The sequence below is a fragment of the Catharus ustulatus genome, chromosome 15 (genome assembly GCF_009819885.2).
Source record: "Catharus ustulatus isolate bCatUst1 chromosome 15, bCatUst1.pri.v2, whole genome shotgun sequence".
In the NCBI taxonomy this organism is placed as follows: domain Eukaryota; kingdom Metazoa; phylum Chordata; class Aves; order Passeriformes; family Turdidae; genus Catharus; species Catharus ustulatus.
Window position 1 is genome coordinate 12,870,827 of NC_046235.1, and position 12,583 is coordinate 12,883,409.

A 12,583-nucleotide genomic window follows, 5' to 3' on the forward strand; every position below is an offset into this window, starting at 1 on the left:
GGAACTCCTGCATGAGGTAACCTTTCTGTCCAGAGCCATTCAAGGTGTTTCCCTGAGAATGTGATCCCTCTGCCCAGGAGCACAAATGCAAATATCTTCGCTAAAATTCCTACTGACTTTTAGGATCTTCTTTTTTTTTCTTTTACAGGTTTTTTTGACACAATCATTAATGGTTTCCTTGCTGATTGTGTACAAGACCAAACAGGTTAAAGCAGAAAACTGGGATGTACTGGTGAACCAGGAGAAAAGAGCCAATGAAGGCTCTAACGCAGGGCTGGGGCAATATTTGCCCCTGCTTTACTTTCCTTCAGGCAATACCATTTGTCCCTCATGTCTGCAAATCTCAGATCCACTTCCCAACGGAAAGAAGGATGTGTAAGAGCAACAAAAAGCTGTGGCTACTGACCCATCTCCTCCCTGGCCCAGGTGCACTTGATGAAGGACTCGTTGTCGGAGTTGGATGGGGGTGCAGCGGGGGGCAGGTTGGGGGCCACGCTGCAGACGATGGTGCCGCGGTGCTTCGGGGCGTTGGCCGAGTTGAAGGTGACGAACTCGGGGGTGCCGGCGGCCTTGCGCTGCTCCGGCGTGGCCCGGTCCAGGTTGTTGTGCGCCGCGTCGCTGAGGATGTTGAGCTCGATGGGGGGCACGGGCTGGGTGCCCACGCCCACGCTCTTGGAGAATTCACTCTTGGAGAGCAGGTCGGGGTCCTCCCGAGCCACCGGCTTGTGCGCCTTGGCGCGCTGGCGGCAGCGCTTGCGGACCAGCACGAACAGCGCGGCCAGGATGGCCGCCCCCAGCACGCCGGCCGCGATCTCCGCGATCTCCTGGGGGCCCAGCGCCCACTGCGTGGGCACGATGGCAGGGGTGATGATGGGCTGGGTGCAGTACTCCCCCTGGAAATCCGACGGGCAGATGCAGTGCACGGAGCCCTGGCTGCTCACGCAGCGCCCGGCGTTGTGGCACGGGTTGTCCTGGCACTCCTCTGCCAGCTTCTCACACCTGTGGGGAGAAAGGGATGGAGACAGCCCCTGGCAGTCTGGGATGCACCAGAACTGCTTCATCCTCTTCAGGCTCTGGATTACACCACCCAAGGATGCTCTATCCTGGTCTGCTCTCCCTCGCTTGCTGGATTCCTTGAGTATAAAATGATGCTTTTCAAGAGACCACGTTTTACAGAGTGGCCCTGTTTTTCAGTTGTATCCCTAAATTAAAATGGGGGGCTTTCTGCCTCAGAGCAGTGTTTGGAATTCTAGGGTTAACACTGCACAGAGAGATGCTCTCATCCTATTAAATTAGGAAGCCCAGGGTCAGTGTGAGGAGTGTTAACATCTCAAGCTCTCAAGCTCTGTGGAACCTCTGGATGCTCTGTTGATGTGTGCAGATTGCAGCAAACACTTGGTAAAAGACTAACCTGTGAGGTGGTGAATAGACACCCTTGCTGGAGAGGCTTTTTGATATTTTATGGAGCATCTGCAGAACTGAGATGGAATTTCTGATTCTGTCCTGCTCCACCTCACACATAACCTAAATGTTTGTCAACAGTACAGGGGACCTTTCCTTCCAACAGCAATGACCTCCCCATGCTGGGGGGAATACACAGTGCTTTAATGGCTTTCCTTCCATTTTTTGTTCTCATTATGGAACAAACACTGAGATTTGCACTGCTCTAGCTGTTGTCAGTGATTTAGGACACGTGAGCTGGTGTGTGCAATGTGCACCCACAGGCTCCAGCTGATGTCAGGTATTACACTGCCACCTAATGCTCAGCTACAGTCTTCTATTCAAAGAGCTCAGTGGATCATTTCTGCCTTTACCTTGATCCACAGGACCAGTGTCCATCCTGCCCAAATGGGCAAGGCAGAAGGATGAACTGGTGTGATGCTGTTTGAGCCTGTGCTGGGAATCTCTGACCAGGCTGGGCTGGAGGCAAGGAGGGGGTCTTGGAGGGGCTGCTGGGCTGGGGTGGTAATGCCCACTGTCTTGAGCTGGGATTTTAATTGGATAAATCACAGCTGTGAGCTGGGACAGAGAATTCTTTTGCATGAACCCCACAGAGCTGGTCCCAGATAGCAGCAGCCCTTTTAGCACCTGCAGGATGGCTGTTCAGGCTACTTAAGCAGGGGGCACCTCACAACTCTGCCAGGCAGGTTCCCCCAGCCTCAGGGCACCCTCCTGCCACCCAGGGCTGTGTCTACCTGTACCCTGCTGCCAGGGCCCCCATCACAGCTCAGCTCCCCCCACCACAGCCAAGGTGTTCCCATTACTGCTGAACTCAGCTCCTGTCACAGGGAGCAGCAGTGTGTGGCGAGAGACTCTCCCCCAGCAAGGAGAGGCTGTAAGCAGAGATGTTTCTGTTTTCCCCCCTGCTCAGAGGAGATTAGCACAGAGGGGCAAATGCCACATTATTTGTGTCCTGTTCTCCTTGGCTCTGCCCTCGAACACCTCCCAGCTGCAATGCTCAGGTGCCTGCAGTTTGCAATTAATCCCAGAGTCTGTCGATCTGGTGAGCTCCAGAAAAGCACAATGCTCATGTTTTCAGGCCATCATGGGGTGTCACCTCTCCCAAAGCCCCCCCAGGCCTTACCTTTCGCCCAGGTACCAGTCAGGGCAGTGGCAGGAGTAGCCAGTGGCCGAGAGGGTGCAGGTTCCCCCATGCAGGCAGGGCTTGGACTCGCAGGGACTGTCCCCAAGCTCACAGTGCTCACCAGAGAACAGCCCGGGGCAGATGCAGGTGTAACCTGGAGAGGGTGAGAGTGAACATATCTGTGTGGAAAAATGGGCAAGAACAGGCAGAAGCAGTGCCTGGTGCTGCTGGCCCCCCCAGAGGGCTCACACAGCTACCCAAGCACAGGTTTGCTGCTGCTGCAGCAGGTGCTGTGGGAGACCCAGAACATCCCTGGAGGCCTGGTGGGCTCAGTACAGGACCTGGTGAGGTTGCTGGAAGCTGGGTGGCCACTCTGGGGAAACACAGTGGCACTAGGGAGCTGTTGGAGCAACAAGTCAAGGCTGTCCTCTCCTGACAGATCAGAAATCAGTCAGGACATAGCTTTACTGCATGGGGAAGCTGAGGGACAAATCTGGGATAAAGGAAGGGGAACTTGGCTGGCTGATTCACAGTTTCTGACTCTGTTAAGTGCAATCCCCTGTAATTTGTTGTTCTCAGGAGTCTTTGGTCCTGCGAGTTCTCGTGGTATGAATGCCTGTCTCAACATGCCGAGTTTCTCCTGCTTGCAGGAGATGGCTGCTCATAGACAGAGAGAAACCCAGCACAGCCAGGGACTTGGAGGGGCTCCTGCTGTTTGTACTTTTGGCTGCTCTTTGGTGTAGCCCTAAGCATGGGAATGTCCCTGGCTGTGCTGAGCTCCTGCTCGTCACCTGGCTGGTGCTGCTGTGCGGGAAATTCAGCTTCCAGCTTGCAGCACACTTGAAAAGTCTTTGCTAGTTATCCACAAGCTGAACAACCCTGCTGTAGAGCATGGGGCAAACAACCTGGGCCTGTTTCCACATGTGTGTCAGTAGCTGTACCAGAAGGACGTGCTGACACTGGTGCAGCAGGTGCTGGACATTGCCCACGGGGCTGTGTGTGCCCAAACACATGTTCTGGACGTGGGGCTCACTGGTGTTTGAGGTCCTGAGCGCTGTGGTTGGGGTGGTGCTGGGCTGGCCTGGGTCCTCTCCCCACAGATGTGTTCTCACACGGCCACGTGGTCCCACAGGCGAGTCCCTGCCTGTGCTGCAATCCCACGCCTGAGATCCCTGGGCACAGCTTTGTACAAACTCGTGCTGCCTGCCCGGGGTCCCCAGCACCCAGCCCATGGCACTCAGGGAAGCCAAGTAACCAGGATAACCTCACAAATAAACATCCCTTGGGCAATCCCTTCCCTGCAGCAGTGTCCTGCCTGAGGCCATGTCCCACAGGCTCTTTCCTGGTCAGCTGGGCCATTTGCAGGAGAAATCGTTCATTCTGGAAGGGAACTATGGGAAGGGTGCTGGATGATCATTAGGTTATTACTGATGGAGTGATTTTTCACCTCCCCCTCCCACTGTATTCTCTCTGCAATGAAAGCAGAGCATGCCTTGACTTAGAGCAGAGATGTGTTTTCCCCTTGTGGGGTTTGAGCTCCTTCCAGCCCAGCCAGAGAGGTTTTCTGTGCAGAGGGTCTGAAGGCTGAGGTGTGAGTGCCAGCCAGACTAACTGTTCTGTACCTCTACACCTGGTGTCAAACAAGTTCACCTGAACCGGCAGCTGCTGAGTCGACAGGGCTGGGAATCTTGTTCCCAGAGGCAGCAGGCAGGGCAGGAGAAGGTGGTGCCTCCTCTGTCCTCACTTGCTCGCTGGGCAGGGTGTGCTTTGGCAAGAGCCCCAAACAGCACAGAGCTGCAGGAGCAGCTCCTGCCCCACGCAGCAGCGTGGGAAGCATCCCACTGCCCCTCGGAGGGCCGAGGCACAGGCAGTACCCATCTCATATATGGGGTGTTACCGGTGCAGCCCTGCTGTGCTGGCAGCTACAGTGAGCTGTAGGGCAGTGACACACGGGTGGACATCACTGGGAGCAGCTCCTCTCCTCACAGCCCCTCTGTGGGGAGGGGATACCCCTCAGTGCAAGGAGCCCCTCTGACGGCAGGAACAGGGCAGCAGGGTGCCTAGGGCAGAGCCTGTATCAAACCTCTTTAGGGTGTGTGCACCCCGTGTTAGCCTGGGACTCTTGGATTTGTGCTTATGGTTTTCCCATATCCCTTTGCATAGCCCTGGGGAGTTGCTCACTGCAGTGGGAAGAGACCAAGATCTTGGCTTGTTTCTGCCCAGATACCATCACTGCATGATCCCATCTTGCCTGGTTCCAGCCTTGTTAACAGCTCCTTAAGCAAAAAGGATGCAGAGGGGTGGGTGGAATTTCTATATGCATTTGAGTTTTTGGCAACACTCTGTTCTCCTATGTCATGCACACTCCTTAGAAACACCTTCCTGCCCTCTGGGCCCATGGTCCCCTGGTGAGAGCCAGGATGATGATCTCACACCCTGCAGCTGCTGCTGCACTGAGTCACTCGAGGTCCCCTTGGGACAGAGGATCTCTGCTTCCCCTCTGGAACAGCCCCTCCACAGGGATGAATGAAGTTGTTGCATCTTTCCCCCCCACTGCTCATTGCTGTCCTGCAGCCCTGTGTGGGGTGTTCACATACCTCCTCCATGAGTTTCGGAGCACATCCCGTTGTTGAGGCAAGGGCTGCTGCTGCAGGCACCAGTGGGGGAGCAACACTGCCTTATCCCCACCTCCTCCAGGACTTCCTTCGACTGCCCTTTCCCAGGAAGGAGAACCACTTCTCTGCCGTTGATTGCAACCACGTCCAGGCAGCCCCTGAAGCCCCGTGTGACTCTCTGGGACTGCAGCGACTGCCGGAGGCCCCCAAAAACCAGGTCCCGCCTGCCCTGGGAGACACCACAGGTCCCTGGCAGCTGGAGAGAGGCGTTTCCCAGGCCATCGATGAGCAGACGGACAGAAGTGTTCTTCACCTCCAGGAACACCGAGTGCCACTCGCCGTCGCTCACGAACCGCGAGGAGGAGAGGTTCCCCGAGGAGCTCCCCCGGCAGCTGTAGCCAAGCTGAGGCACTCCATTAACCACCTGTAAAACACACAATCACAGGTAGCTGTGACACAGGTGGCTGCTGTTTATGAAGGTTTCAGCCTTCCTCCTGCTGCTTGTTTCCCCCTCTCCTGGCCTTCACATTGACAGCTGACTCCCAACTTTCTGATTCCAAGAAGTACCAAGCAGCCCCTTTCACCTTTTTTAGCCTATGCCTCAATCAATTAAGTGACTGCAACCGCTTTATTTTGCAGAACACTTTGTCTCTCTGGCACAATTCCACCCGTAGTCGTTCCTGGCAGCCTTTGACCAGCATGCAAAGAGGGAAGCTCATCTTTCCACACAACAGAGAGCAGAGCCATGGGATCATACAGCCACTGCTTGCCCTCTCTCCCACTTTCCTGAGCCTCAGCAGTGCCCTGGCATTCAGACTATCCATAAGTGCATCACCAGTCACAGATGGACTCTTGTTCTGGGCCATGTGGCTTTTGTCCTGTTCTCACTGTCTCATTAGTGGTGGGGAAGGTGCTGGAGCAGTTGCTCCTTTGGCAGGGGTGAGGGTGGTGAAAGAATCTTATTGAGGAGGAGCACTGGCAGCTCTCTCTGGAGGAAAAAGGAGGACTTGGGAGGCAGAGAAAGCAATTACTGTTGTACCCATGCTGAAAAACCAGGCCAAAGCTACTGACAGGTGCTGCAATCTAATCCTTGATCTCCACCAGACTAGAGACAAGGTATTGAGCTGCTAAAATTGAACCACATCAACATCTGCATTAAATTCCTGTTTCTGGCACAAGATTAATCTTTAAAAGTCATATAGGACAGAGAAAGGAAAAGTTAGCTGTGTTGCTTCGGAGTGAAGTCAGGGTTAAACCCCTTTTTCACCTTTATCTCCCCAGTGCTTTGTTGATATAACCTCTCTCTTACAGAAGCCAAGAGCCCATGGAAAAGGAGAAAAGAGATGGAATGAAGTGTTGGTGGGAAACCTGCAGAGCCTGCTATGTAACACCAAGCAATTCATCCCAGGCAGGAGCAATGTGCATGGGGGACATCAGAGACAGCGAGGAGGGTTGATTCTTGGATGGGGTTAGAAGAGAGGAATTATTATGGGCTACACTGACTCTGGAGAAACCCACATACATTGTGAAGGGGCTACTCTGGAGCAGAGCAGCACAACAGTTAACTCTTAGAGAAGCCCATGGTATAAATAAATACCAGTGGGAGGAGAGAGCAACTGCTGAAGGAAGGAAGAACAAGAAGCAGCTGGCACATGCCATGGAAGGGCCTCAGGGCAACACGTGTGTAAATCCCTGTGCACAATTGGCAAGCACACCAGAGAACTTTGTCACTTCACTTCATCTGCAGGAACATGATTTCACTCCAGATGGGTCTGTAGATTTGGCTTATCAATTTCTGGGGCTGGGAGACAGCTGAGAACTCGATTCCCTGCAGCAAGAACTGACACACTGCCAAGCCTTTCCCAGTTTGCCTGGTCTGCCATCCTCTTGATGCAACCTATTTTTGAACACCAGGAGAGCTTAGAGACTGGAAAAGTGATATATGCATGCTCTTGGGAGAGCTCATACTCTTCATCAAATCTACAAACCATCACCTGTGGTCCTTTCAAGGCTTTGGAGTATGTATCTGGAGTACTTCAGTCTACAAAGTTTAAAATCTTCAAGAATTCCTTCATTTTTATCAGCCCAGGTGGTTTAGAAACCTTTTTTATCCCTATGATATTGCTAATATAGTGAGTCAGGAAAGAAATTATTCACAGGTACTTTTATGGAGGAGGCTTTATGAATGTTTCCTATTGAAAAGCTTGTGGAGACAAGCTTGTGCACAGGAGATCATGGGCTCACTGAACTCCACCAATAATGAGCCTTTTCTCCCTTGACCCTCTGTACTGGCCTGGATCAGTGGAGTTTCTTGCCATATTATACTTCCTGAGCACCACCTAAAGTCCTGGATTGCTTCTGATGAACTCTTTGGTGACTTTCCTTCCCAGAGGTGAGGTAGAAAGCTTGAGACACTTCTTGAGAAGTTTTTCTCACTTGCCCTTTACAGTTCAGCTTAAAGTCACTCTCAGAGATGGGTACAGGAAATTTGGATGTTATTTCTCTGCTCCTGCTCTTCAGGAGTGATGGCTGTGGCAAGAGGAGCTTGAAATATGTGCAAAAGGCATGTGTGTGGGGGTTGGCTGCTGTGCAGCTCCCTGGCTGTGTGGGTCTTTTGTAACAGGGGAAAGATGGAACAGGAAAATGGGGTTGTGAAACCATGAGAAGGGATGGGGGAATCCAAGGACAGGATGAACACTTCCAGGTAGGTTATAGTGTGTAGCTCTCAATGTGACCAGTCTCAAGGACAAACCTCTGCAAGCTGGTAAGCATGTCCTGTGAATCTTAGTCTCCAGTTAGTCCGAATTCAGTTGATGAAAAATATACAAAACCACTATTCTTTAGTTATCTGCTTTCCTTCTGTTGCCTAAGTGGAAGAGGGAGATGATTTTTGAATGCTTTGGTAAGTTCAGTGTTCAGCTGAAGGGAGGAGGATGATCAAAATGAAATTTTCCTGTCTCTGCAGGTGTCTAAAATAGTGAAAGCATCTGAAGAAAGTGGTTGAAAAGGGGGGGGGGGTGTGTGAAAAATACAATTTAGGATTCCTGTTCTGTCTTTTCTGTCCATTACTGTAAAGGACCTTTAATTTGAGGTATGGGAGAAAGTTTGCCCTCTGCTCCAGTAGAACCACCTGATAAATTCTTTGTCCTGAGAGGTGAGATGCAAGAAAGGAATGAAGAAACAAGCTGGAAGAAAGAAGGTGATGTAGACCTGCTGTGGGTGTCTGATGACTTTGCCAGAAGTCACACCAGAGACCAACACGTGCATTTACATGCATAGAGGACAATTCCCATTGTGGTTGCAGCAATTGCCAAACAGTGCTTGGCTCTCATTTGGTCTTCCCAAGTCTGATATTTCAGCTACACTAAGGGTACATATTTTTGCATATTCTGCCTGTATTCCCTTCCCTGAGGAGAGTAAGGTTTTTGTACCTGTGGAGAGAAATCCCCCTGCACTGCCATACCCACCTCCAGAGTGGCGTGGTCGGTCCCGTTGGCGTGGAACACGACTGCGTGGTGCTGGTGCGTCTTGAGGCGAAAGTGCATGTGCCAGGAGCCGACCTGGGAGTGCTGGTACCAAATGTAGCTGTGGCCCCCAAACCTCACAGCTGTTCCTGAAAGAAGAATAAAAGAAAGGTCTCATCTTTGTGGCACTTGGAGGCTATGGACTGTATCAAGCTTTCCCTCTTTTCCTAGCCTGATGCCACAACTGTCCAGGAGTAGTGATATCCACAGAAACCCATGGATCCCTTCACTGCACCTCCCACAGTCTCACTGGGAGCTCCCAGTGCTTCTTCTATGTACTTAACTGTGAAGCAACCCTGAAATATCAGCCTGGCTATTTCTGTCCTTTAAGATGCCCTCAACGTGGTCTACAACACCGTTGAATTTCTCCATCCTTATTAAGTTTCTATATTATTCTATGGTATCCCCTTACATTCCTACCCTAGCGTTACTGATTCCTGCTCCCTCCACTTATTTCTTGAAGTATCCTAGAGCAAGTATAACAAATACACTTTATTTGGCTTTCCTCAAATTTATCAGTTCCTCTGTGCTTTGCAGGTCCAGGATCAACACATGAGATCACAGGTAAAAAGTTCTGATCACTGACCTTTATTTCCTGCTAAGTATGAGTGACTCTTCCCAATGAGAGAGAGATGTTGCTGTTATTAAATGCTACAGGAGATTAATTTTAAAAAATAGACTATATGAAACTTTCAGACTCTTAAGAGTCTTTTAAATTGTGGGCAGAGCTGTTGGTCACTGGGCAACAAAATTCCATGGAAAATCCAGGTGCTCCAAAACGTGAAGGCAAAGACAACATGCCCAGGTTTGTGGGGTCAGACAGTGGCAGGAAGGATTGCTCACCATTGCAGGAGCAGATCTGCTCCAGGCTGTGCCGTGGGGTGAGGACGCTGAGCCGGGCGGTGCTGTACGTCGACATCATGCCTGGATCCAGCTGGATGGTCTCCCTGCAGACACGGTGGGCACAGTCTGACCCGTGACAGGGCACATGGATGGCCTTCTTCATCCGCAGCCCGACGAGCTGGTCCATCTCCCCAGCTGAGCCAGTGAGCTTGCTGGCCAGCACCCGTGGCTCATACAAGGAGCCGTGTGGCTCTCCAACAGCCAGCAGCAGATCCACCCCATCAGAGGCAGCTGCAGGCTGCAGGCTGGCCATGTGGATGTTCTGGCGCCGGGTGACAAGGATGTTGCCCAGAAATCTCTGCAGGTTGCGCCAGTGGTCCCCCACAAACTCCTCGGGGGAGAGGTGTCGGAAGTGCAGCACCACCGCCTTGTCCAAGGCCTCCTGCGTGAAGCACCACACGTGGACGCTGACGCTGGTGGTGGCTGTGAACGTTCCATCACTGACTGTCACGTTCAGGAGGTAGTGGCCGTGGGGGAGCTTGTCCCCTGCAATGATCTTCCCATCTGCAGCCCCGACAGAGAAGAGCCCCTCCTTGGGCACCTGTGCCACCAAAGTGTACACCAGCGTGTCGTGGGGGTCCCGGTCCGTGGCGTGGATCTTGCCCAGAACGCCGCCTCGGAAAGCTTCCTCGTTGGTGGTGATGAATATTTCCAGGGGAAGGGCTGAGGGAGCGTATTGGCTCTGCTCAGTCACTTGGATATTTATAAATGCAGATGAGGAGAGGGGAGGGATGCCACTGTCAGAGACCTGGCGAGGAAAACAGAGGGATCTGTTATTGCCACACACTGATTTACTGTCACCTCACCTGATTGCTGAGCTCTTGCAAAGGACAGTGCCTTTCAGAGAGCAATTACTGGAAGCTCTCAGGCAGGTTGGGAATGAAGAAGGAATGGGAAAAATTGGCAGCAGTGCTGGAGCTCTGCCTGGAGAAGGCCCTAGGAAAAGGGCAGCATCCCTTCCAGCATGGAGACTGACTGAGGCCTCCTGCTACTGGGGTCACGCTCACTCCCCTGTGCATTCAGCAGCAGCTGAGGCACCTCTGAGTGGCTCTGAACTCCTGAGGGTTAATAATTTTTTGTGATGTTACCAATTTTTGTGGTTCCATGTGTAACTGAGTGTATGGAGATGTAAAGCAGTTACACACATCAACACAGTCGTTCACCTTCCAGGCTGATTGAGCCCCTGTCCCACCTCTGACAATGTCTGTCTAGCATTGAGTCAAGGAACCTCAAACACAAAAATGCGAATAATCAGATTATGGGATAAATTTCTCCCTAATGCTAAGCAGTTAGAGGTTGAGGTTTGTAATATAATAGTACCCAGCTTTACAACAACTGCCATTACTGAAGAAGTATGTACTTTACATGTTATTATCCTTTTGTTTGTAATGGACTACCCTACTGATAACATTGAAAAATAATGAATTCATTCTGCAACAATAGAAATCCTTTTTGAAGAGGAACTGAAACCACTTCTTAAATGACAGGGATAATTAGAGAAAGCTTGTAGGACCAGATCCAGGGCTCACTTTAAATTGGAATTCACTAGAATGATTATGGGGAAAGCATCTGTCTAAGGAAACTGCTGACAGAGTATTTTTCACGATCGTATTATCTGATTTTATCAACACAGAAGCTGGCCCCCTGCTTCTTGTGGGCAGACTGTGTGGAGAAATGAGCTCTGGAGCTGGCTCCAAGCTGCACAATTTGTGCCTGGATTGGATTTCTTCAAAGCCAGAGATGTTTTCATTCAGCTGGGCCATGCTAATCACATTTTATTGCTACTTAAGCTGGGGAATTCAGACACCAGGACAGTAACACAGGTTCTACCTGGACTTGCAATAGGTACTGTTCTTTCATTCTTCTGTTCAGGACAGATGATGTCACCAGCAGACCATTTTGGGTGACTTCAAAGGCCTTCCCATCATTGCCCTGAGTGATCTGGAACGAGTATGGTGGTCCATTTTCTGGAGAGTCTCTGTCACTCATGATCAGCTCCAGGACACTTGTCCCCACGGGAGCATTCTCCTGAAATGGGGAAAGATGCTATTGGAGGAAGAAAAGCAAAGAGAAACGGCCCAGGGGAACCTACAGAGCTGCTGGATTGGGAACACAGCAAAACAGGAAAACAAACAGGAGAACAAATCCCACCCCTGCCCTAGAACACACAGAGCACACAGCAGCAACGTGATTCATCACTGTCTCCCCACTTTGCTCTAACAGCAGCCTAGGAATGAGTTCCTTAGTGCAGTGAGAGGGACTGGCAGAACAAAGTCTCTCCTGGCTTACCTGCACCACCACACTGTAGTTGAGCTGGAAGAAGCGAGGAGGGTTGTCATTGACATCAGACACATGGACATGCACAGGGACGTCACTGAACTGAGCAGGGTGGCCGTTGTCTGTGGCTCGAACTGTCAGCGAGTAACTGGAGATCTGGAGGATTTGTAGTGCAGGATTACTTGGAGAAATGGCAGAATGGTGGCTTTTTCACACTGAAGTTTTATTCTGCTGCAGCTTGTTGAAATGCCTGAGTCCATGCACCATGGCCTCAACAGCTTTGCCCTTGGCTAAGGCTCTCCATCCATAAATCTCACTCAAAGCTCACTGCTAAACCAAATCAGCCTCACAACAGTTACAGAGAAGAGAAATAACTTGGCAAAGATGGATGAAACTAAGCAAACACCTGTCAGCAGTGTTTTAAGAATCATAGAATCACAGAATAAGCTGAGCTGGAAGGGACCAATCAGGATCAGCTCCTGTCTCTGTGCAGGACATCCCAAGAATTCCACTATGTGCCTCAGAGTGTTGCCCACAAACTTCTGAACTCTGTCAGGCTGAGACAACTTACTGCTGTTTTATGAATGAGAGATTGTGACCTTTCTCCTCCCCACACCTGCTTTCTCTAATGCTCTAATGCAGAGAAACAAAACCCAGTTATGTTGGTTTCCAAAACCAAC

The 12,583-nt window shown here is 51.2% G+C and overlaps 1 protein-coding gene across 1 annotated transcript in view; it reads right to left on the reverse strand.

Annotated features, from left to right (window-relative positions):
- The window catches only part of FAT2 (FAT atypical cadherin 2), a 55,736-nt gene that overhangs the window by 1,486 nt on the left and 41,667 nt on the right, over nt 1-12,583 (reverse strand). Inside the window, exons 17-23 of the mRNA XM_033072811.1 lie at nt 11,916-12,059; nt 11,457-11,654; nt 9,567-10,374; nt 8,667-8,812; nt 5,182-5,623; nt 2,585-2,738; nt 407-999 (exon numbers count right to left, since the gene is read on the reverse strand). Coding sequence (XP_032928702.1) covers nt 407-999; nt 2,585-2,738; nt 5,182-5,623; nt 8,667-8,812; nt 9,567-10,374; nt 11,457-11,654; nt 11,916-12,059 — 2,485 coding nt within the window. The remainder of the gene's footprint in view (nt 1-406; nt 1,000-2,584; nt 2,739-5,181; nt 5,624-8,666; nt 8,813-9,566; nt 10,375-11,456; nt 11,655-11,915; nt 12,060-12,583) is intronic.